This window comes from Armigeres subalbatus, chromosome 2 (assembly GCF_024139115.2).
Source record: "Armigeres subalbatus isolate Guangzhou_Male chromosome 2, GZ_Asu_2, whole genome shotgun sequence".
In the NCBI taxonomy this organism is placed as follows: Eukaryota; Metazoa; Arthropoda; class Insecta; order Diptera; family Culicidae; genus Armigeres; species Armigeres subalbatus.
In genome coordinates, this window is record NC_085140.1 from 198,461,047 (window position 1) to 198,486,930 (window position 25,884).

The 25,884-nt window shown below is 39.4% G+C and overlaps 1 protein-coding gene across 4 annotated transcripts in view; it reads right to left on the reverse strand.

Annotated features, from left to right (window-relative positions):
* Window positions 1-4,215: 4,215 nt before the first annotated feature.
* The window catches only part of LOC134211479 (laminin subunit alpha), a 31,605-nt gene continuing 9,936 nt past the window's right edge, over window positions 4,216-25,884 (reverse strand). For 2 of the 4 annotated variants that reach the window (XM_062688367.1, XM_062688364.1), the window contains exons 2-11: window positions 19,922-20,206; window positions 19,514-19,660; window positions 18,903-19,139; window positions 15,491-15,661; window positions 15,207-15,423; window positions 14,936-15,145; window positions 14,595-14,867; window positions 14,119-14,256; window positions 4,717-14,060; window positions 4,216-4,650 (exon numbers count right to left, since the gene is read on the reverse strand). In XM_062688367.1, the coding sequence (XP_062544351.1) occupies window positions 4,519-4,650; window positions 4,717-14,060; window positions 14,119-14,256; window positions 14,595-14,867; window positions 14,936-15,145; window positions 15,207-15,423; window positions 15,491-15,661; window positions 18,903-19,139; window positions 19,514-19,660; window positions 19,922-20,158 (11,106 nt within the window). In that variant the 5' untranslated portion in view covers window positions 20,159-20,206 and the 3' untranslated portion in view covers window positions 4,216-4,518. Of the gene's footprint in view, window positions 4,651-4,716; window positions 14,061-14,118; window positions 14,257-14,594; window positions 14,868-14,935; window positions 15,146-15,206; window positions 15,424-15,490; window positions 15,662-18,902; window positions 19,140-19,513; window positions 19,661-19,921; window positions 20,241-25,884 lie in introns of all 4 variants that reach the window. The other 2 variants (XM_062688366.1, XM_062688365.1) reach the window with 2 other exon arrangements.

The window sequence follows — 25,884 nt, forward strand, 5'->3', positions numbered from 1 at the left end:
ACCTTTCACTGTGAAAATCGATATGGAAAGCCTAAAATCAAGTAAGTAAGATCCAATTTAATGTGTTTCAGTTGGACATATTTTGATCATTGTGATAAGTAAAGCTTCCAAGTCATGGGCATGAAGTTATATAGGAAGAAATAATCTACAACTTCAAACAGCTTTTTAAAAAAGTACATCAAAACACATCTCTGAAAATCGCACCAGAGCTCACTTATAGCATTCTTAAGAGAATGGAAGTGATTCCAGCTGCTCTTATTTGCTCTATTAATAACTGTTAACGATTTTCTAGGTGATACTCTTGCGCTCAATAACATAGATATGTACAAACAATAGCTTTCCATTAATCCGTCCCAACGAAAAGCTCATGTGTTGAAGTTTCTGTCGGATTTATATAATCCAGATAATTTCTCCGAAGAACTAAAGCAGTTTTGCAAATTCTTTTGTTTGAGGATTGATCAAAAATGATCACAGAGCTTTCGATCATCCGAGAAATTTGAGAAGCAAAACTCTCGCTGATTGTCTTCGTCGGTAAATCTTCCTCGCAATCCGATTACAAATATTGAAATAATTTTGATGGAAGCTCAGGACATAGCACCTACACACAAAAATTGTCGAAGGCTAAGAGCTCAGATGAGAGCCTGCTTGTCGTAGCTCTAGTTCCATTAACATTAAAAACAACACAATCCTCTGGTCAAATCCGCGGCCATGTTCAACATCCTTCATTCTATGGCCATCCGGAAGATGCTCCCAGTCAAACCATTCCTCGAGCATGACGACACGCCACATCGTCCCTGACGCCAAGAGACCAGATGAGCTGCTGAAATTGCATTATTATGATGATTCCCTGATTCCCGAATCCTAATCCCCATCCATCCTTAAACATTGTAAATCTAACCTCGAGTCACCACGAGTACGCTGGCTTCTACCCCTCAGTTACTAACTTCATAATAAGATGATGTTGATTTTACATATTACAAAGAACCATAGCTCCGTAAAGTGTTATACACGCCTGAGCCTACCAAATAAACTAACTTGGAAAAAATAATAAAATTCCAATGATTTCTGATACCGTCGTTAAAAAAACAAATCCTCAAATAATTTCTAAGGATATCCTGATTCTATAGTATAAACCATTAGAACTGGCGTTTACGTCACTTATGAGATGATCAATTGGAAATTGGTCAATTGTTGCATTAGAAACTGTTATCATACCTCATATTTTTCGTAAAAAGATCCTGATTCTTTGAGGCATATCGTAAAATATGGCGTTTACGACATTTATGCAATTATCTATTCAACATAGATCAATTACGCAAATATTAGTTTTTATCATAAGTAACAATTTTCCCAAATGGATCTCGAATATACGAAGCATATTATATGTTATGAAACTTGGCGTTTACGTCACTTATGCAATTATCATTTTAACATAGGTCAGTAATGCAACTAGTAGAAAAACTAGTTTACAACCATTTTCCTAAAGACACCATTGAGTTAGAACGTGTAGAATGTAAGTTATGATTTTTGTCCCGTAACTCCATACGTTCGAAGCACTGTGCGTCCGTTCCCTCCGTTTTCGTCCCCATTCGTTGGTAAACCCAGGAAATACGGTTCTAAAACCAAATCACCGTTCCCATACGCTATCCAAGCAATGAAAATCGCAATATATGTTTTCTCTCAGACATTGGAACTTGTCAGGTTACAATACAAAGTCCAGTGGCACTGACCAAATATTTTTATACGACTGAAATGGGAATAAAAAGCACACTCCGCAGTAAAATCCAGTTAACTACACTGTTGACACTAACCACACGGCTATGAAGTCCACTTATTGGCCATCGCATGCTTTCTAACCAACTACCTATAAAGGATTTATTCTGGGTACAACTTTTGAAAGAGAAAGAAGATGTTTTTTGATGTTTTATTTCCATCATCCGTCTGCTCGAAGAAGGCCGTAACACCACCTAGGTCCCAAAATTGCCTTCAATGCTTTCGGATCTATTAATTTCAGTATTTAGTTATGCAGTAGTTAGTATATTTGGATTGGAAAAATGAATGTAAGTCAATTTTCGAAACATGGCACATAAACATAGAATTGTAATAACTTTAACACAAGGAAAAAGTATTATTTTAAAATGTTAAGATTTTATGGAAATGCAATCACTGTATACTTATTAGCGTGTAGCACATTATAATAAAAAAAATGTTGATGACGGTTCCATGAACCTCAATCAAAGATTTTGCTAGTCCAATTTTAAAAAGCCGTAACAACGGAGATTCTTTTAACAGTTTCAATAGAAATTCTCAAATATTGTAATTATGATATGCTTTGTACAGTACAGAAAATAAATCACTGGGTTTCAAAAGCTATTGCACTATTCTAAACGGATGCCAGTTTCGTTAATACCGTGAAGTACCCTAATTTCGCGCACTTAAGATCTGACAAAGTTAAAACGTTCATTAAAAACATGTAGTGGCCATTTGGAAACATTTGCTACTGCATCACGTAGTAGAAGGATTCTAGGTTCTCAAAAAAATTTTACTTGCAAATTTTGCTGCTATTTAAAAAAAATTGGAGTATGAATCCGAGACCGTTGTATGCTCCTTATTTCGCGCAAGAAAATAGGATAGTTCCTAATTTCGCGCAAAAGTGTTCCTAACTTCGCTCATGTTTGGAATTGAATATCGTTATTGGTTTGATGAAATATAATCAATTAACCAATAGAAGCATGCATCCATTGTTCAAAATATGCAGATAACGGTATCAGACAGCCGTCAGTGACCCATTCTTTAGTCGAAATGGTATGTGCCTATATTCTTTGCTTAGATTTTACTTTATGCATTTTAGTTGACACAAGTCATTATTCCTAAAATATCGTTTGCTTCTGAAATATAAACCATATTTTAAGAAAAAGGCATTGTATGAGCAATGTTTAGCTGGTGTATAAAAAAGTTTTAATTTTCGAGACGTCATGAAAGAAAGTTTTAAATTCCGCTATCTCTTACATAGGACATCTTCAAATATGTGTTTTATTCAAGACATCTTCAATGTTATATACATTATCGAAAAAGCTGCTGTAGTTTTATCTTAAGTTTAGCATCATTTTACACATCGCACATTTTAGCATCATTTTACACATCGGATTAGGTAGCAATTGCAGGCACTGATCTATAAGATTTTTCAAGTCAACATTAGTCGATGTCGGTGGTTATCCGCCTGAAAATTAGATAAAAAGCGTATGGGAATGAACTCTTCGGGTTCTATTCAGTGGAAAACTGTCCTGTGTATTATATTGTTTTTGTTTCATTAGAATGTTGCAAATGAAACTACGCAACAACAATAAACGAAATTAGGCACCATAATTACTCTCATATACCTAATTTCGCTCACAAAGCGAAAGTCTAAATAAACACAAAATACATAAAATTTTACACTTTTCAATAGTAATGACGAATAAACATATCCAACAGAGCATAATGGATACAAGTATTTCCAAAAAGTAGTCAGTTTTGTACAGTAAAATCAATTGTTTACTTGGGTCATGTTCTTCGTCGCTGTGCTAAGCACAAGCAAATATGGCGGTCGATGGGAGGATTAAATTGAAATAATTTTATTTGGTGTACTAAACCAAGTTTGTTTTTCAAATTTTTCCGGTAAAAGCATTCAACAATAATGATATTTTGTAATCCTCCAGATTTTTTAATTTTGACTGGTACCTAAAAATTGAAAAAAATAAATGATTTTATAATGCACGAAGTTAGGGCGTGCGCGAAATTAGGGCACATCACGGTAGTAGAAGATTAGAAAATAAGATTGGTTCTCATCTGTTTCTTACCAATTAAGACTAATACTAAAGACACATTGGTGGTACAAGTACCACGGTTATATACCCTAGTACATATTGTACCATGGTTTTCCACGTTGTACCAGCATGGTACAAGGTGACACACTAGTGGTACAACTTGTACCATGGTACGAATACCACCAGTGTGTCATTAGTATAAGGTTATCAGCAGTAGATTGTTGCGAAGATACAATATAGTCACATGTTGATGTTCCTCTTCACCATTCTCCAGTCGCACAGAACGCCATTTTATGCTACCAATTCATAAAACAGTACCATGATTTTTTTTCTTTTTTCTTTTTGTTTTCTTGAAATACATCATTCTGTACTGTGGTTTCATCAAATGTTATGGACTTAACCAATCAAATATTTTTGGATATATTTTTTATTTTAAAATGTTTTGTTTTAAAAAGTTTAAAAAATCTTGAGCTGCTATTTTCAAATATTGACGATTAATGCCTTGAGACTGTTTTATCAATTTGAGCATTCTGAATGTGATTTACAAAATATGCTACTATCTGAGAGTATCGTAACTTCATCTAACAATGATAAACCTATTCCATCGTCATATCGTCGTCCAAAAATCATAAATCCATTATAAACATGCAGTGAGTCCGGTTATCATTTGGCTGGTAGCATGGCAGTGCAGATTTCAATAAACAGAATTCTCTTATATAACTGGGCAAACTCCGGTTTGCACATTTCCAACCGTCATTTTTGGTGTTATCTGTTCTTGCTGGTTGCGAATCACCACATTTCGGATGCAACCCTGGTATGGCTCACGTACTGAAAGACCTCGAATCTGAAATTGAGAAAAAAAAAGGTGTTTCATACGCTTCAGATTACAAGTAGGCATCATTGAACTTACCCTCTGAAGGTGAGGATGTCCGCCAAGGAACAGTGGCCGAGTGGTGTCCGTCGAGCCAGAACGAGCATCTCCTATCGCCGGGTTCGAGCTAACGTCATTAACCTTGATGGTTATAACGTAGAACGACTTTATCGCCGTAATTGTGCGCCATTGGCCATCGCACAGATTTTCACTAGGATCTGGGATGTACATGGCGGTAAACGGTTCATCACCATTGTTAACCGTCAAGCTGATGTTGCCATTAATCAGCTCCAACACGAAGAATGCACGCTTTCCGTGCACAGACATCAGCAACCCAGTCGTTGCACGTGGTTTAATATCCATGCTGACGGTTAGTTCTGTTCCTACCTTGAACTTTTCTCTTAGCTTCACAAAACCGCCGCCCTTGCCGAAGAACATGCCGGTCTCGATTTGCGTCGAGCACGGAATGGTTTGCGTAATGTTGGATGGTGTTCCAAGAGGCCTGTTGAAAGCCTGAATGTCCATAATACATCCAACAAATTGATCACGTTCTAAAATGTTCTTATCGATCTTCAGATTGAGCGCAACATCCTCGTAATGCTCGCCTCCAGAGACACCTCCGATGAAGAATGGCGCCTGAACCTGCATGGTTCGAGTATTTCCAGCAGATTCCCCATGAACTTCATCTTCGCTGTCGACGACCAGTTTGCCCTTGTTGTGGAAACGTGAGAAGTGGACGGTGTGCCATTCATTATCGTCATATCTCCGCTCTGAGCTAATATTGGCCGATCCGGAGCCACAGTTGAATGAGTGGAAAACTTTTCCTTCACGCAAGTACAGAGCGATGAAGTCTGTATGGCGAGAATCTGCAGCATAGAAGAGTACTCCTTCGGAGAATTCCGTTTTAAAGGAAAGCGAAAATTCGTATTGTTTCTTGATCTTCTGCGGAATTTCGTTGAACTCAATATGACTGAATGGACCAGTTCCGAAACGATACCCGGCATCAAAGTCGACGTCCTGATCGGGAACAATCGGGAGCTTACAAGTGGGCTCTGGTTTTTCAGGTGGTGGTCGGGGTCGTTTAGTGGTTGTGGTTGTGGTCGTGGTTGTTGTCGTTGTAGTTACTGGAGTCGTAGTTGTGGCAGGTACTTCTGGCAGTTCTTCCTTATCTTCCCAAGTATCTGTAGTTTCAGCAACAATTTCGTTTTCTCTATCTTCCGGTTTCCGTTCATCTGGGTCAAACCTGGATGTGAACACTACTGGCTCACTTCCACCATCAGGATAATAGAGAGGCACCTCACTTGGACCGACAGCAAAGATAGCCTTTGAGCATTGATCAAGAACTGCGGATTTCTTGTCCTTCAGGTTTGCAAAGTTCACTATCTGTCCGTTGACGGTCACATCTCGAATGCATCCCCAGAAGTATGCCGAAGTAGCGATAGCGTCTCTAGGTGTAACAAAATTCTTTGGCAGACCTCCGAAGTAAATCTCTCCACTTACGATATCCAATACTGGAGGTTCTTCATCGGAGACAAATGGATCGCTGTCATCAACGATCAATGACCAACGGTAGTTCTCTTGGGTTGCGGTTACTGCATGCCATTCACCATCATCGTAACGTTTGTTTCTTGTGTGAATCTCCTTCTTAGAACTTCTCAGCACCAACGCGCCATCCTCCAGAGCCAATCCGAATGTAGCGCTTTGGTCGTCGTTCGCTGTGTAGAACAATACTCCATGAGCCTGGCGTGTCTTGAACTTGATGTTGACTTGAAGACCGTTGGCTGATGCAACTCCCGGTTGGCTAACGTATCCAAACTGATGCGGCGGGAAGGACAACAGCGATGAGAATTTCATTGGACATCCTGGACGTATATCCAAAGCCTTCTGATTGATGCTCAAATCCACCTTAGTTCCCAGGATATAAACATCGTCGATACAACCATCGAAGCCTTTTGTTGTCACTTCCGAGTGATTGATCTTGCCTGGGTATCCTCCGAAGAACATAGATTCGGATATCTTCAACGGTTCTACATTTCTATCCGCCTGAACGCTGGATGACTCCTGGTAAACAACATTTCCGTCTACTGTTAGCTTGCCAATAGCGCCATCCCGTTCTGCCGAAACAGAATGCCAAGCATCGTCATTAAAGCCGTGACCAGAACCGATTGTAACAATCTCCGCGTGTTGACCAAGCTTAAACTGGAACACAATTCGTCCATCCTTCATCTCGATTGAAATAAAGTGTCGATTTCTGCCAGCGTAGAAGAGTAAGCCATCCTGCGAATCTTGAGTTGCCTTAAACCGGAACTGGATGTGTGACCGATGCTTGAATGAATACGATTTGGCGTCCACCATCACGTATCCGTTGCCACCAAATCGGAATCCTGTAGTTGGTTTGTCCTCATCTATCAGCTTATCTCTGTCTTTTCCACCTTGAATGTTCTGCGCTTGCTCAAAGTTCCACAATCCGACGTGTTCGCCACCAATCTGTAACTCTTGAAGGTCTCCATCAAAACCACCTGACTTCACATCGTTAGGCATATTATACTCCGGTGGATAACCTCCAACGAAGAGCTTACTGTTTTGATCAACGTTGAACACATTGTAAGCACCTGGTAGAGTCTGCTCTTTAGGATGAATCATTTCTGTGCCATTCTCCAGTTCCTCGCGGATCGTCAGTTTCACATCGTTTCCGCTTCTGTCAATAATGGCCTGATACCATTTTCCATCCGCAACATATTTCGGATTGATTACCTTCTCCGGGTCGTTACCCAGGTCGATCGACAGCACAGGATAACCATTCTCAATTTCCAGGGCCATGTAATCATCTCGTGAACTCTTCTTTGCATCCGGCTTCACCTCGTTACCTAGATATAAGAGGAAACCTTCCGGTTTGTTTGTTCTGAAGTAAGCCGATACGGTTGAGTTTGAAGCCATCTGGGACAGAACTTCCGGAGGCTTCACTTCCAAAGTTGTGTTCGGATGGAACGTCATACCATACTTGATGCTGTTGGCCATGGATCTCGCACTGGCGATTTGTTTCTTCAGTGATTCCAAACGATCGCCAATGTCACTGACCATCGAATCGATCATGTCTTGCTTCTGTTCCACTTCATCTACCATCATTGACACCTTCGGGATCATGTTTTTGTACTGATCGATCTGACTTGCAGCCAACTGAATGCTTTTATTTGTCCGATCGATTTCCTTCGGAAGTTGTTCAGCCAGATACGAACTTCTTGGTAGTTCGGTTATGATTGGATCAAGTATTTTGATAGCATTGTGTGAATCTTCTTGGGCTTCAATAGCCTGGTCTCGGGCATTCTCCCAGCTATGCGTGTGAGATTCTTCCGGAATGCCATCGAGAGACTGATTGATCGAGTATAAAACATCATCACTGTCCTGATTGGACTTCTTGATATGGTCTACTGTTGCGACGGACTTATTGATGTGAGGTTCCAAATCAGACTGCAGAGAGAGCAGGGACTTGGTAGCATCATTGAGCAGGTCGCGTGAATCACTGTCTGACTCTCCGGCACGCTCATCGACTCCTTTCGTCAAATCCGTTGCATTCTGGGCTAATAGGTCTGCTTGATCTGCATTCAGTTTGGCTCCGTTGACTGCATCAGCAATTTTGGAGTACGCAGTGGCAGCCTTCAACGCCGTCTCTGAATTGGCCGTAACATTGGAATAATCGGCCGTTAATCGAGACGCTTCATCCTTCAATTCTGTGGCATAGTCCTTAGCCTTATCTATCTGTGGGACAAGTTCCTGATATTCTCTATCGTTTTCGGGTAACTCCTTATCTACCTTGCTGTTGAGCTGCTTCAGCTCTGAATTGGTATTGTCCAACTCTGTGTGGGTTGTGTAGATATCAAGGCTGATCTTGGCAGAATCGTCCAAAAGTTTCTTTGCATTCTCGATGTTGTCCTTTGCCTCCTTGTGCTGAGCGTCAACAGTTTCAAACTTCGAATCCAACGCACCATTATTTTTGTTATTCAAATTGGCTGTGGCACGACTTTCTTCCTCGATTTTCAGGCTCCAGTTATACAAATCCTCTAGCTTCACATCAAACTTTCCAATGCTGTACATGAGATCGTTGAGTCTTTCCTGTTGGCTTTGAACGGGGAGTGAAAATTCTTCTACCTTTGCCAGCAAATCTGTGGCATTTCCCAGTTGAACATTAAGGCCAGCAGGAGTGGTGGAATAATGCTTGATTAGTTGAAGATAATTGAGAGCTTCTGCATGAGCTTGCTCCAGTTTATGAACTTCCGACTTGCCCAAATTTTCAGCCAATTTCTCCACTTCCGAGATTGTATTGCGAGTATTGATGTTCACAAATCGGCAGGAATCCAAAATATCCGAAGATCCTTTCAAAAGGTTATCGCTCTTAGAAGAGAGGTCATTCACGTTTTGATCAGCATATTGGATGCGACGATCAAGATTCTTAACGTCCATTTCCAACGATTCCACTTGATGTCTGGATGGATTCAGATTGACTCCATGTGGATCCAGTTTGCGGACAGCCGGTTCGATTTCATCCACCAAATCGTCAAAGTATTTCAACTTCTGTGAGGTGTAATAGTCATCAGCAACTGTTTCAATGTCTTGTAATACCGGGTCGATAGTTTTCTTCAGCTCATCTGTCACGTCCAACAAAGCATGGTGACATCCATCACACTCTTGGCATCCGGTGTCAGGAATCAATACCCAACGGTACGGGCAGGAGTCACACTTCTCTCCAACAACTCCAGACAAACATTCGCACTGTCCTGTCTGAGCGTTACATCCCAAGCCTCTGGAGTAATCGGTATTACAAGAACACGGCAGACATCCATCCTCGGTGTAGTTCCAGTAGCCAGGCTCGCAACGATCGCATTGTCTCCCCGTGACACCAGGTTTGCAGGCACATTTTCCAGTATGGTCATCGCATTGGGTGCTATTCGATGCGACTCCACAATCACACGCTGAACAGCCACGGCCGGACTCAAACCCATAGTGATCGTCTTCGCAGCGATCGCACTTTTCACCGATCACGTTCGGGAAGCAGTTACAAGTTCCTATGAAATTGTCACAATGTTCAGTTCCTACAGAATCGCAAATACAGCTCTGGCAGTCTTTCAGATTTATAGCGTCTCCGTAGAACCCAGGTGCACAAAGATTGCAGGCTCGTCCGAACGTATTGTTCAAACATAGCAAACATTCACCAGATACAGAATCACATGAACCAGGTTCTTCAGGGTTGATGTTTCCGGAACAATCACATGGTCTGCAAACTTCGCCTTCCACTTCCGGCTGACCGAAGAATCCAGGAGCACAACTTTGACACTTTTCTCCCGTATAGCCGGGTTTACATTCGCAGAAGATTTCATAGCCGTCTTCGGAAACTTCACAAGTGGTAGCAAAATTGTTCGAATCAATTGGGAGCGGACAGGCGCATATCATGCAATCATTCGGAGAACCACGAGTGGCATTGCCATAGTATCCTTCGACGCACATCTCGCAGTGCTCGCCTGTAGTGTAGTGTTGACATTCGCTACAGATACCCGTGTTACAATCGCAAGTTTCAGCATGCCCGTTGCACTGACAGGGGATGCAGTAGCCTCCATACGGTCCTTCTGGGTCACGGTAGTATCCTGGGGCGCAGTCTTCGCAAGACAATCCGGTGTATCCAGGAGGACATGAGCACCGTTCTACAGATAGTTCCTCATACATGTCGTAATTTCCAGGATCGTCATGCGCCATCGTCAAACTCACATCCGAAATAACCGTTGACAGACCGTTCTCCCAATATGAGGCACGGACATAGATGGCCTTAAGATCTCTCAAGAGCACCATAAATTGTTCGCGGGATACGGAACCTCCCAGAGCAGTTTGGAAATTTGTCTCCACCATTTGAACTCGCCCATTGAACAACGTATTTGACGCTGGCTGTTCAATACTTTGATGCGTTACGATCATGTTCTTACCTTCCAGGACGATGTCAGGACCAATTAGCGACGAACCAAATAAACCATTAGTGTAGAAGATTTTATATGTTAGATATCCACCGTAGGCAGTGATATGACTGTTCAAGTCCAGCAGGTGATCTAACATTCCAAAGTAAGCTAAGCCGGACAGAAGTTCTTCGTTGTCTACGTCACTTAAAGCCACTTCAGCAGTTGTTTCGTTGATCATAATTTCACCGTGCACAATCCAAGGGGATATTTGCGGTTTCACACCTGACAATTTAATTGTGTTCAATGATACATCCTTCATCATACTGACATTGAATGGTCTAAGGAAGGCCGTCTCACACACGGAAGTATGTCCGAAGCAGAAGCACTTGGTGCAACCCTCGGGATTGGAAGCTTGCAAGTTGTAGGTTCCATCCACACACTGATTACACTCCCTTCCGTGGACATTCTTCTTACAGAAACACGTTTCGTCATTCTGATCGCAGATCTCGAAGGTGGTGCCTCGGATATCGCACTTGCAAGGTTCACAATACGGGAAATTGAAGAAACCAAACTGACAATGGTCACACGATCGTCCAACCACATTAGACTTACAGTTGCACACGCCGCTCTCCAAATCGCACTGAAGATTGTTGTTGTCCACGCCCAATGGATGGCAGTTGCATTCCTCGCAGCCAATAATTTGATCGTAACCGAACGTATAAGGCATACATTGATCGCATTTTTCACCGGTCACCCGATCCGGACAAATACACTCTCCGGTGTCCTTCTGGCAAAGTGCCGTTGAAGGACAATCACAGGGCTTACAATCAGGGAATCCGTAGTAACCAGTCTTACAGGCTTCGCATTGACGTCCGATAATGTACGGTTTGCACTGACATTGGCCTCCGAATTGCTCACACTCAAAACTGTTCGATCCGTAGTAATCACAATTACAAGGCAGGGCTCCAGTGTTGTAGTCCGCCGTCAACGAAAATACCGCTTCCTTGCAGAAATCACTTGCATTTAGTTGAATGTGGAAATGATCCTGACCGCATTTCTGGATGAAATCCTTAGTTTGGTCGTAGGTTTCCTCTTCCAGAAGATCTTCGTGGAATTGATCAGCCGGGACCAACAGAATGTAATCCAGCCAAACTCCCTTCGTAGCAGTACTCAACAGTGTGAAGTCAAACGTATCCTCCAAATCAAACCAGATGTAACCTGTTTCATGTTTCAGCACCTCACGACAGCCCGAATTAGCGGGACAATGCCTCAGCGGTAGTTTACCATCGTAATTTTGTCGCTCGGTCTCGATTCGGTACTGAACGTTGAAAGCCGGATGATTCGGTTGGTAGAACTTCACGATGATCACATAACGGTCGGGATGCAAAACCTTAGTTTTGACATTCAGGGCAGGCTCATCCGAGTCCAGATAAATCAATTTGGTGGAGTTGTCCGAAAGATCGCGGGGATTGGTTTCGGCAATGCGGTTATCGTTGTCTGATTCAAACTCAATCTTCTTCGAGTCCGGAGCAGTGCGGTAGGTAGTTACTACACATTTACCCTTCTCCATGATGCAAACCGGGTTGGGACTGATGTAGTCAGTGGACCATTCTTCATAGGGAATAGCGGTAACAGATTTGATAGCTACTGCACTGTTAGGTTCTTGGCTGGAAACGGTAATGGGCTTGCGGTTGTTTGGATCAATGTAGAATACCTTTTCGCGGGATTCCTTATCGATCACCGGTTGACGGCAAACCGTTGTATATGTGCAAGGATATGCGGTGACTGTACCATCTTGTTCCGAGTCTCCGATTTGATTGATCTGAAGTACAGAGATTTCCGGATAGTTGCGATTCGTGATGTAGTCCACAACGAGAACGTAACGGCCTGGTCGCGGAACATCCAGTGCATAGCTTAGCTCATTCTGATCGACGGTTAGTAGAGGCAGGTTTTCTTCCTTGATGACGTCCAGATGTTCATAGTCTTTGAAGTACTCTCCTGGTTTGAACGAATCATCGCCTTCCACAATATGAGCTTCCACTTGAGGATTGAATTCAATAACATTGGGATACTTGAAGTGGCGGCATAACTCCAAGTCGGTGAACTCGCAAGGGTTCTCAATCTTTTTGGTCAAAATTGAAGCCTCGTAGTATGCAGCAGGAAGGAGTACAAAATAGTCGAGAAAGACGTTCTTGTCGGTTTTGATGTCGATAGTGTACCGACCTGGATCCAACACAACTGGAGAGGGGATTTCTCCTTTAGCTCCGGATACTGTAACGAATTCGGGATATGTAGTTGGTTTGAAAAGAACTTTAGCCTTCTGTTCAAGTTCCGTGGGGTTATCCGGAGTAATCAAAATCTGAGCAACTACTGGTTCTGAGGTGGGATTTTTGAAGCGAATAACTAGGCGATATACGGACGATTTATGAATCACAACTTCATTGATGACCTCGTTTTGTAAGGCGGAAAATACTGCGTAGCCTCGTTTACTGAATTCTGGGAAAACGTCCTCATGAAATTGGTATCGGACTTGAGCTCCTGATGGGGTGTATCCGTCTTCATACTCGTATTGGAACTGGTACAATGTCGGGAAATAATGAGTTGTCAGTGGATAGGTACAAGTTCGGCCGGTAATCCTGGGGTGACATTTGCATTGACCCGTTTCCTTGTTACAGACGTTATTTGCGGAACCACCAATATCGCAACCACAATCCTTGCATCCGAACAAACTGGCACCGAATAGGTCAAATGTTCCATCCTTACATTCCGAACACTGACGACCTGTCACCGAAGGTTTGCAAGCGCATTGACCAGATTTAGTGTCACACGTGTCCAAAGCACCAATTGTTCCGTCGATGAAACACTCACAGTCCTCACACCCGTGTGGATTACTGGCATTCAAATTCCAATACAACGGTCTACATTTATCGCAAATTCTGCCATGAACTCTCTCCTTGCATTGACAAAGTTCTCCGGCCGGAACCGATCCGCATCCAGCAAACTTAGCAATAACCCCAGCTGGATCGCAGTTACATTCTTCACAAGAGGGGAAGTTGTAGAAACTCTCTTTACACTGGTTACAAGTCTTTCCGTCGAAGTTATACGCACATTGACATTGTCCTTCATTGTTACAAGATAAACCAATAGATCCATGGAAATCGCAATTACATGGCAAACATTCCGGATATTGATAATACCCTGGAAGACACATAGTACACTGTCTTCCGGAAAAGTTCGGTAGACATGAACACTTTCCAGTAATATCACAAACGGTAGATACACTTCCTGCTCCAGAACAGTTGCATGGGACACAATCCGGGTAGTTATAGTATCCGGGAATACACTGGTCACACCGAGGTCCTCCATAGCCCTCGCGACACAGACACTGCCCATTACTTGCGTCGCAAACCTCGTCCAATGTTCCACGGTTGTCGCAGTTACAATCTGTAGAGTAAAGTGATTATTAACCTGATGTTTCTGTTTGGATAAGCAACTCTCTTACATGAACAAGATGGGTAATTGTAGAATCCAGCCTTGCATTTTTCGCAATGTTGTCCGGCGAAGTTCGGTTTACACTGACACTGTCCAGATCCAAAGTCGCATACATCACTAACCGATCCTACTTCGTTGCAACCACAAGCTACGGAAAAAACGAACAATGCATCAATTATTCAGCAGAACTTAACATTTCTAGAAGGGTTTTACACTAAATGGCGATATCCAATCTCTGATAAGGTACGTATTCAATTGAGGCAACGTTTGTGTGAAGCTTACAAAGCCTCGAGAGGTTTCCTAGATATTAAAAATCCCAACTCCAGAGTGTCTTCCCAACAAACACTTTAACCTGAATAAACTAGTTTTTTAACCGAAGAAGACAATTTTTGACTGTACTTAAAAGCGCATTACTCGTCTCCAATGTTTGTTGGGTTAGACATCGTTCTGATCCTTTATGAGTATGTCATCGTTTCTTCAACTTACGTTCACAATCCGGGAAGTCATAGTATCCGTTGGCGCACTGTTTGCAATGGGCACCTCCAAAGTTTGGCTTGCACGGGCACTCTCCATTGACGGCTTCGCAGTGGTATCCAATGGTTCCGTTCAAGTTACACTCGCAAGGTCGACAATTCGGGTATCCAAAGTGCCCATACGAGCAGGAATCACAATTCGGTGGGTTGAACTCCGGACGGCACTCACAACGACCGGTTTCCTCCTCGCAATTACCGGTGGAGAAGAAGTGGTCGCAGTTACAGGCTGTAGAACCAACCGGAAAGTTAATCAATGCAGAACTTCAACCTAATAGCCTGGTCGTCTGTACTTACGGTGGCAAACGTCCGTTTCGTTCCAATGCTTTCCGTACGGGCGATAAAACTTGCTCTTACACTTGTTACAGTTGATACCTTCGGTGTTGTCCTGACAATTCTGACAGACGCCACCTCCTTCGTAGTTGCCGTGGATGTCCAACGAGAGTTGCTTCTCGTCAATTTCTTCCGAGTAGACACATTCATTCGCATGGCCGTGACAGTTGCAGGCTGGAATTCATTAACCTAAATATTAGAATCAGTAAAAAATAACTCAAAATTCAATTCTTACGTTCACACTGGAATGGTCGGGCGTTCGTGTTCTGACGCCACTTCTTCTGCTCGAATCCCGGGCAACAATCTGCGCATTGAATACCGCACGTATTGTGCTGACACTGACATGCCAAAATTCGGGTCGGCGAACGATGATCCAAGACATTGCAAGTATTGGCGTGACCGTTACACATACAACGACCTCCGATCGAGATATCCTTGATCGAGTAGAAGTACTGCGGGCAAAAAATGTAGAATCAAACAAATAAATTCGAAAACCAATTCAGTATTCTTCCAACTTACTCTTCTTGTAACGGTAGGATCCTGACGTGCGACGGACATCAGATGACCCAAAAGGTTCTTTGTACGCAGCAACCGAATTCGTACGTTAGTGGCACGGGTCCACTCCTGGAGTGCAGTCGAGTTGAAATAGTTGTTGGCCGAAGGGCGGTTGTTCAACAGCATCACTGGGATCTATGACCAATTTGTAATACAATATTTCATTAAAAAATAAAACAAATATTAGGTTTTTTTAAACTACAGAATTCAAAAATTAAAATATTCCATTGTTAAAAAAAAATAAGTTAAGAAATATAAATACAAAAATATAAAAATTAAGAACATGAAAAAAAAAATTTGGAGGATCAAAAACTAAAAATTTTAAAACACGAATACTTTAAAGTTTAAATATTTGAAAATTTGGAGATTTAAAAATTAAAAAAATGTATTCTCAAAGATTTGAAAAATTGAACTAACAAAAATGTAAAATTTCAAAAATCTATAGATTCAAAAATATTTAATTTGTTTAATTTTATGTTTTAAAAGTCATAAATTTAAAAAAATAATCCTTAAATTTGAATATTTCAATTCTTTTATCTTTAAATCTCTTTTAAATTCTTTCAAATTCCTAATTTTAAATCAATCAATTTTAAATTTTTGAATTTTTAAATTTTTAAATTTTTAAATTTTTAAATTTTTAAATTTTTAAATTTTTAAATTTTTAAATTTTTAAATTTTTTTAAATTTTAAATTTTTAAATTTTTTAAATTTTTAAATTTTAAATTTTAAATTTTAAATTTTGAAATTTTTAAATTTTTGAATTTTTAAATTTTAAATTTTTAAATTTTTGAGTTTTTAAATTTATAATTTTTAAATTTTCAAATTTTTAAATTTTTAAATTTTTAAATTTTTAAATTTTTAAATTTTTAAATTTCAAATTTTTTTAATTTTTAAATCTTAAAATTTTTAAATTTTTAAATTTTTAAATTTTTTAAATTTTTTATTTTCCAATTTTTAAATTTTTAAACCTTCAAATTTTTAAAATTTTAAATTATTAAATTTTTAAATTTTTAAATTTTTAAAGCTTCAAATTTTTAAATTTTTAAATTTTTAAATTTTTAAATTTTTAAATTTTTAAATTTTTAAATTTTTAAATTTTTAAATTTTTAAATTTTTAAATTTTTAAATTTTTAAATTTCAAATTTTTTTAATTTTTAAATCTTAAAGTTTTTAAATTTTTAAATTTTTAAAATTTTTTAATTTCAAATTTTTAAATTTTTAAACCTTCAAATTTTTAAAATTTTAAATTATTAAATTTTTAAATTTTTAAATTTTTAAATTTTTAAACCTTCAAATTTTTAAATTTTTAAATTTTTAAATTAAAAATTTTCAAATTTTTAAATTTTTAAATTATTAAATTTTTAAATTTTTAAATTTTTAAATTTTTAAGTTTTTAAATTTTAAAATTTTAAAATTTTTAAATTTTTAAATTTTTAAATTTTTAAATTTTTAAATTTTAAATTTAAAATTTTAAATTTTCAAATGTTAAAATTTTTAAATTTTTAAATTTTTAAAATTTTAAATTTTTTAATTTTTCAATTTCAAATTTTTAAGTTTTTAATTTTTAAAATTTTAGATTTTAATATTTTTAGATTTTTAAAATTTTAAAATTTTAAATTTTTAGATTTTTAGATTTTTAAAATTTTAAATTTTTTAATTTTTAAATTTTAAATTTTAAATTTTCAAATTTTAAATTTTAAATTTTAAATTTTAAATTTTTAAATTTTTAAATTTTAAATTTTTAAATTTTAAATTTTTAAATTTTTAAATTTTAAATTTTTAAATTTTAAATTTTAAATTTTAAATTTTAAATTTAAATTTTTAAGTTTTTAAATTTTAAGTTTTGAAATTTAAATTTTAATTTAAATTTTAAATTTTTAAATTTTAAGTTTTAAATTTTAAGTTTTAAATTTTTAAATTTTTAAATTTTAAATTTTTAAATTTTAAATTTTTTAAATTTTAAATTTTAAATTTTTAAATTTTTAAATTTTAAATTTTTAAATTTTAAATTTTAAATTTTTAAATTTTAAATTTTAAATTTTTAAATTTTAAATTTAAATTTTCAAATTTTAATTTTCTAATTTTAAATTTTAAATTTTAAACCTTTAAATTTTAAAATTTTTGAATTTTTAAATTTTTAAGTTTCCAAATTATTAAAGTTTCAAGCTTTTAAATTCCTAAATTTTTAAATCATTAAATTCTTAAATTTTTAACTTATTAAATTTTTAAATTTTAAATTTTTAAATTCTTAAATTTTTAATTTTTTAAATTTTTAAATTCATAAATTTTTAAATTTTTAAATTTTCAAATTTTTTAATTTTTTAATCTTTAAATTTTTAATTTTTAAACTTTTTATTTTTAATTTTTAAATTTTCAAATTTTTCAATTTTTAAATTTTAAATTTTTAAATTTTAAATTTTAAATTTTAAATCTTTAAATTTTAAATTTTTTAATTTCAAATTTTAAATTTTTAAATTTATAAATTTTAAATTTTAAAATTTTAAATTTTAAATTTTAAATTCTTAAATTTTAAATTTTTAAATTTTTAAATTTTTAAATTTTTAAATTTTTTAATTTTAAATTTTTTAAATTTTTAAATTTTTAATTTTTTAAATTTTTAAATTTTTAAATTTTTTAATTTTTTAATTTTAAATTTTCAAATTTTTTAATTTTTAGATCTTTAAATTTTTAAATTTTTAAATTTTAAAACTTTAAATTTTAAATTTTAAATTTTAAATTTTAAATTTTAAATTTTAAATTTTTAAATTTTAAATTTTTAAATTTTAAATTTTTAAATTATTTTTGATTTTAAATTTTTAAATTTTTAATTTTAAATTTTCAAATCTTTAAATTTTAAATTTTAAATTTTTAAATTTTAAATTCTTAAATTTTTAAATTTTTAAATTTTTAAATTTTAAATTTTTAAATTTTAAATTTTAATTTTTAAATTTTTAATATTTTAAATTTCTAAATTTTTAAACTTTTAAATTTTTAAATTTTTAAATTTTTAAATTTTTAAATTTTTAAATTTTTAAATTTTTAAATTTTTAAATTTTTAAATTTTTAAATTTTTAAATTTTTAAATTTTTAAATTTTTAAATTTTTATTTTTTTTTAAATTTCTTAAGTTTTTGAATTTTTATATTTCTGTTTTTAATTCACCCTCAAATGTTTGCACGCATTTTCATACCCAAATAAATAAAAGCGGCCGCATGGTGCGTTGCTCCATAAAAAATCTGATGGTGTTTTGCCTTTTAGAGATTTGAACCTTGTTTCGATTTTACACCATGTGAACCACAAAATTCACCACATTTTCTCGCATAGTTGCCTACCCGTCAGGCGCAAAACACTCATTGCTCAACCGCTCATTTACTCACCTCACCATTCTCCAGTGGAACAATCTTCGAGTATTCGGTCGTACAGATCACATCGTTATCGTGCATGATCGGTCGCAGGCTGTCACGTCCGAAATAGGTTTCGCAATCGGCGGGCGAATCGGAAAAATGCTGCCACGGTTGCCACGTGCTACCGTAATCCATCGACTTTTCCAGTGTCCACAGTCCGGGACGGGGAGAATTGCCCATACGGATGAACAAGTACGCTACGTGGAATTCCTATATAGGAAAAAAGGCGTAATGTAATGATGCAGATATGCAGTTTTATGATCCGCACAATTGAGATTAATATAGGCGACGTGTAATGAGCAAATGTGGGTAGTAGATGCCGGAGACTTCTAATTGTAGCTCCGTTCTATCAATATGAACTTGTGTGTTTAAATTTAGTTGCTGATGAAGCATTAGATCATATTGCATTGTGTGCTTACACAACGGTGCTCATGTGGTAAAAGTGAGAAGTTACTTCATCAGTTTTTCTAGTATCGATTCGCCGTACTGTATTTTACAAATTGTCAAAAAGCATAGAGAAAAAATCATGATACAATAATCTAGGCATGTGCTTCTGCTATAGGAAAAGTTCCGTCCATACGAACCTGTCCAAAGTCAATGGTCAAGTTGACCTCGTTGTACTTCATGCCTCGCGATAGCGGTGGGCTTTGCCACCAGTTTTCCGTTCCATCAATGGCATATTCGGCAGGGTGCGTCTTGTCCGGGATGCTAAGATCACAAAAGTCACAAACCTATGCGTAGAGGGAATAGAGCAAGCAACAAAAAAAAACTCAATGAAATATGCGACGATAGCGTTATCAGTCGGTCAACGGAATATGAGACGTGAACTATGCTCGTTTCCTGTCGCTCATCGACGCAACAGTTACCGATAAGGGAGTGAAAACGGTTGAAACGAATACTCGAAGTTGAACTATTTCTAAGTGGACCGCCTCATAAGATCACATTTCATAACCATGCAAGCATTTAAAAAATATTTCAACGAAATATCTCACCTGTCCCTGGATAACCTGGTACTGGAAATGGTTCTGCTGTTCGTTTTCGGTGTTGGCTCCGACCAGTTTGCAGTACAGCTCGGGACCATCGGTGTCCACACCGCAAGTGGCCGATGCACTGATCTTGCGACCCTCGGCAAGATTGAAGTACGGTGGCGTGAGTTCCGACTGAACCGTTGCTATCGTCGCCGATAGCAACAGAGCAGCCGCCGCTAGGCGAACTCCACTACCACCCATCGCGTACGATCAGGTGATCGAACTACAGATGGGGGTCTCCGGGATGGTCTACAAAAACGAAATGTTGGACAATTCAGATTTCCTGGTAAATATGCTTGCGGCGTAGGAAAACGGAAAGATTTGCTGTTGGATGGATCACATAATATTACTGCTTCATGTAACTGGTGGATTTTACATTTAGGATTTTACCAGTAAACGTTTTTTTTGCCTTCAAGAACGTTCACATGCCGAATTTAATTCCATTTGCTTGATTAGCTCTCTAATTATGAGGAATTTTGTGTTTCACTTGTATGGACCCCCCCTCCCTCTTCCAGAGAGGGAGGAGTCTCAAACCGCTTTAAGAACCGTCCGCGGGCCCAAAAACCCCTGCATACAAATGTTCACTCCGATGTCACTTGAATGGCGCTGAGAGTATAGGCAGTAAAAGTCAAGGCAGCGGAGGAGATGACTACGTCAGTTCAGCGGACGATCGAAGCCAACCAGCACCAACCTAGAGGGAAGTTAAGGATGCCATCCAACAGCTAAAGACCAACAAAGCAACTGGTAAGGATGGTATCAGAGCTAAGCTAATCAAGATGGGCCGGAAAAGCTAGCCACTTGCCTGCACGAACTGATAGTCAGAATCTGGGAAACTGAACAGCTACCGGAGGAGTGGAAGGAAGGGGTTATATGCCCCATCTACAAGAAAGGCGACAGGCTGTAGTGTGAGAACTTTCGAACGATCACCATCCTTAATACCGCCTACAAAGTGAAATCCCAGATCATCTTCCGACGTCTGTCACCATTAGTGAATGAGTTCGTTGGAAGTTATCAAGCCGGCTTCGTTGACGGGCTCTCGCTTTGTTGGCTGTTCGGCCACATTGAGAGTTGACGTAAAGTCAATGTCAACTTCTCTCCACGAACAGCCTAGATAGCCGTGTGGTGTCGGCAGCCGGTTGTCTGGCTAAGAATAACGCTACGGATTTCCTGTTCCAGTGGTAAATGTCCACCATACAGGTGACCCCTAATTCTTGGTGTGATGCGGCTTTATGCTTACCGTGCCTATGAATGAATGGTTAGGGGGGTCTAAAAAGAACCTAACCACTAACGGAGCCTGTGAAGCACCAGGGCACCCTTCACAGTATTGAGCCCTTATTGCGCTATTCAATCTCAACTTGAGGTTAAATAAGGTTGGGATTATGAGTATGTTTTTATTTAGTTTTTCATCTAATTGTCACCTATATGGATTCGCTTTATGCGTTTTTCACAGTGTACTCTGTGTTTCGTCTTTGACGTTCTTGATACGATACCGACTTGGTTTCATCATTGCTGTTCACATAAATGTTGAAGTTGTGGAGTGTATTATCGTAATTCGCAATGGCTACAGTTAGGATAGCTCAAATCAATCTTCAGCACAATAGAACAGCAACGATTAATCTTTGTAGACTTATGCAAAATGGCAAATCCCAAGTGGCTTTGGTGCAGGAACCCTATTTTCGCAAGGGCAGCTTCTACCTAGGTAACCTAGTGAACCCGGTTTTTGCTGCTTTCAGTAATGAAATGGCGAATTCCGCATGCATGTGTACTTGTTAACAACGCTATCGTTGCTACACTTATCTCTGAACTAACAACCAGAGATGTATGTGCTGTCACAATTGATGCAACTGGTGGATCCCCCGTCAGGAAATACGTCTATTGTTCGGTTTATTTACCACATGATGAACCATCCCCTACGAATGCTTTCAAACAAGTTGTCAGTTATTGCACGTCAAAAGGCCTTCCGCTTATTGTCGGTAGTGATGCTAATGCTCATCACATCATCATCTGCATCTGGGGTAGCTCGGATATCAATCTGAGAGGCTCCAGCTTGATGGAATACTTAAGTAGTACCGAACTTGGTTTACTTAACATAGGCAATTGCCCAACCTTTATGGTATCAAATAGAGCAGAAGTATTAGACATAATTCTCTGCTCCAATAGAATCAGTCACGAGTTGACGATTTGGCATGTGTCAGATGAGGAATCCATATCTGACCATCGCTACATCTATTTTGATCAGTTGAATGTTTCTTCGCAGACCTTGCGTTTTAGAAATCCCCGTTCAACCAACTGGGATCTCTATACAGAGTTGCTCTCGACAAAATTTCATGGATATCTACCATCCATTGAAACTCCTACCGACTTGGATGATGCCGTTGATACTACAACGTTGCATATCGTGGAAGCTTTTGAAGAAGCTTGCCCCTTGCGTTCTGTGAAAACCTCAAGAGGAACCCCGTGGTAGAATTCCGATTTGGCTAAGCTCAGGAAGCAGTGTAGAAGGAGTTAGAACAGACGCCATTCAGCAGGAACGGATTCTTTCAAGTTGGCTCGCAAAGCTTACAAGAAGGCTCTACGATCTGCTGAACGATTCGGCTGGAAAAATGTTGCAAATGTTTCCAATTTGGGTGAAGCCAGTCGATTGAATAAAATTCTTGCGAGATTCAAGGATTTCCAAGTTGGCGAAATTCGCAAGCCAAATGGCGACTACACTTCTTCTGACTATTACCGAATACGACAACAATAAGCCGACTAACTGCCTTAAAGTTTGTTTAAATAAATACGAGACAAAAAAAAACTAACAAGATTATATTTTTGTGAGATGCAGCATGCAGTACCCAAAATGTGGAATAATTTGGTAGATGACCGGTTATTCCCCCTTAACCGTGTACCCACTAACGCTAAGCGAATCACCCCTAAGAGGGCGAAGTAGAAAACGTCATCGCAAGATCCGGAGCGAAAAGAGGGAGAAAAAAGGGATGAAAAGGAGGAAGAGAAAATACGAGGTTTCGGATGGTATCAGTCAAAGCGATCGGACGCGAATAAAACGGGGTCCGAAAGAAAATCGAGTGAAGAAGGAATTAACCGCATGTCGCCTCTGAACGGAACCGTGATCTCCTGGTGTCAAGCTAAGTAGTACCGACTTTCCACCGGTGATCCGCCGTCGTAAAGTGTGACACAGGTCCAAAAGTTTCAAGCCAGCTTTCCAAGTGGTCGCGGCTTCCGCCTCCCGGCAAGGAACCACCATCTTCGTATCGCTATTGCCAGTGCAATTCGAACCCAGCAGTTTCAAGCCAAGTGGTTACCGCTTCCCGCTGCCCTGACACCGTTGATCCACCGTCGTAGAGTGTGATTCAAGCTTAGAAGGATCAAGCAAAGCCCCTAAGTGATCGCGGCTCCCGCCACCCGGCAAGGAACCACCACCGTCGAACTGCCATTGCGAAGTGTGCTTCGAGCCCAACACAGCCAAGCGAAGTTGGAACCAGCTTTCTGTCATCCGGTAAGGAACTATCAGCTTCGAACCGCCATTGCCACGTGTGATTCGAGCCCAACAGTGCCCAACCATCCTAAGAGGTCGCGGCTCCCGCCGCCCGGCAAGCAATCACCACCGCCCGGCAAGCAATCATCACCGCCGAACCATTGCGAAGTGTATCAAGCCTGACACCGACCCACACCTGTTAAGTGCCACCGGCCGTCCGCATGCTGGCGAGGAACCACCAGCGAACCAGTCATGAGTAGAACCCACCCTCTCCCCTCGCTCGTCGACCTCCTGTCGACCACCAAAGGTATGATCCTCACCTTCTTCCACAAACGGCCGCACCGATACTAAACCAATACTAACCATAAAATGAATTAGAATAAAAAAAGTAAAATGTACGATTGTCTCTTTCATTCTTGACATACTAGCCTTGCATGGGAATTAGTTTGCTTTGTGGTTGTCCACCTCGGTTTTGGATTTGTGTGTCCCCTAAGCAGGTCATACGCGACCCTGAGAGAGAAGAGAACGAGGTTAGCCGGTTAAGGACGTAAGGACGTCCGCTCCATAGACGTAGGGACGTCACAGGAGTTTGTTGCATGACGAAGAAGCGTTAGAGCACTTATTTGATACACACTTCCCTGGATGTGTCGATATAGCATCTTCGGATGTTCCTGATGTCTTTTCATGTAGTTATGGGTCTTGGGCTCAGGCTCGTAGAATCATAACTACTTAATCGATTCAATGGGCTCTAAATAGTTTTGTTCCTTACAAATCTCCAGGGGAAGATGGGATCAATCCCGTTCTTCTTCAGAAGGGTTATGAGCATATCAAATATGTTTTGAAAAAACTTTTAGTATGCAGTTTTGCTACTGGGTATATTCCCATATCCTGGCGGGATGTCACTGTAAAGTTTATCCCAAAAGGAGGACGTGCTCCGTATGAAGAAGCAAAGAGTTTTAGACCCATAAGTCTGACCTCATTTCTTCTGAAATGCTTAGAACGCATTATCGATCATCACGTTCGTGAGGACTGTTTGGCAAACATCAACATGCTTACCAATCTGGAAAGTCCACCGTGACTCTTCTATACAAGGTTGTCTACGACATCGAAAAAGCATTTGCTCAAAAGCAATCATGCTTGGGTGCGTTCTTAGATATTGAGGGTGCTTTCGACAACGTGTCTTTCGATGCAATATTGGAAGCTGCACGTTGTCAGGGTTTGCGCAGGCCCAATAAGCCGCCTTGAAAACCAATCATTACGAACAATATAAGAGATAATGCGACTCGATATAATCGGCAAAGACCTAGGCGACGAATACAGGATCACGATTGGAAGCTTGGAACATGGAATTGCAAGTCGCTAGGTTTCGCAGGTTGCGACAGGATGATTTACGATGAATTACATCCCCGCAACTTCGACGTCGTAGCGCTGCAGGAGATTTGCTGGACAGGACAGAGAGTGTGGAAAAGCGGGCATCGAGCGGCTACCTTCTACCAAAGCTGTGGCACCACCAACGAGCTGGGAACACGAAGGAAGACCCGACGACGAGAAAGAAGCGTTCTACGCACAGCTGGAGCAGACATACGATGGATGCCCACTGCGGGACGTCAAAATCGTCATTGGTGACATGAACGCACAGGTAGGAAGGGAGGAAATGTATAGACCGGTCATCGGACCGGATAGTCTGCACACCGTATCGAATGACAACGGCCAACGATGCATAAACTTCGCAGCCTCCCGCGGAATGGTAGTCCGAAGCACCTTCTTTCCCCGCAAAAATATCCACAAGGCCACATGGAGATCATTTAACCAAGAAACGAAAAAAAAAACGACCACGTTCTAATCGACGGTAAATTCTTCTCCGACATCACGAACGTCCGCACTTACCGCAGTGCGAATATTGAATCCGACCACTACCTCGTTGCAGTATGCCTGCGCTCAAAACACTCGACGGTGTACAACACGCGTCGAAGTCGGACGCCGCGGCTTAACATTGGGCGGCTACAAGACGCTAGACTAGTTCAAGAATACGCGCAGCAGCTGGAAGTGGCACTCCCAACGGAAGAGCAGCTAGGCGCAGCGTCTCTTGAAGATGGCTGGAGAGATATTCGATCCGCCATTGGTAGCACCGCAACCGCTGCACTTGGCACGGTGCCCCCGGATCAGAGAAACGACTGGTATGACGGCGAATGTGAGCAGTTAGTGGAAGAGAAGAATGCAGCATGGGCGAGATTGCTGCAACACCACACGAGGGCGAACGAGGCACGATACAAGCAGGCGCGGAACAGAAAAAACTCGATTTTCCGGAGTAAAAAGCGCCAGCAGGAAGATCGAGACCGTGAAGAGACGGAACAACTGTACCGCCCTAATAACACACGAAAGTTCTATTAGAAGTTAAACCGTTCACGTAAGGGCCACGTGCCATAGCCTGATATGTGCAAGGACATAA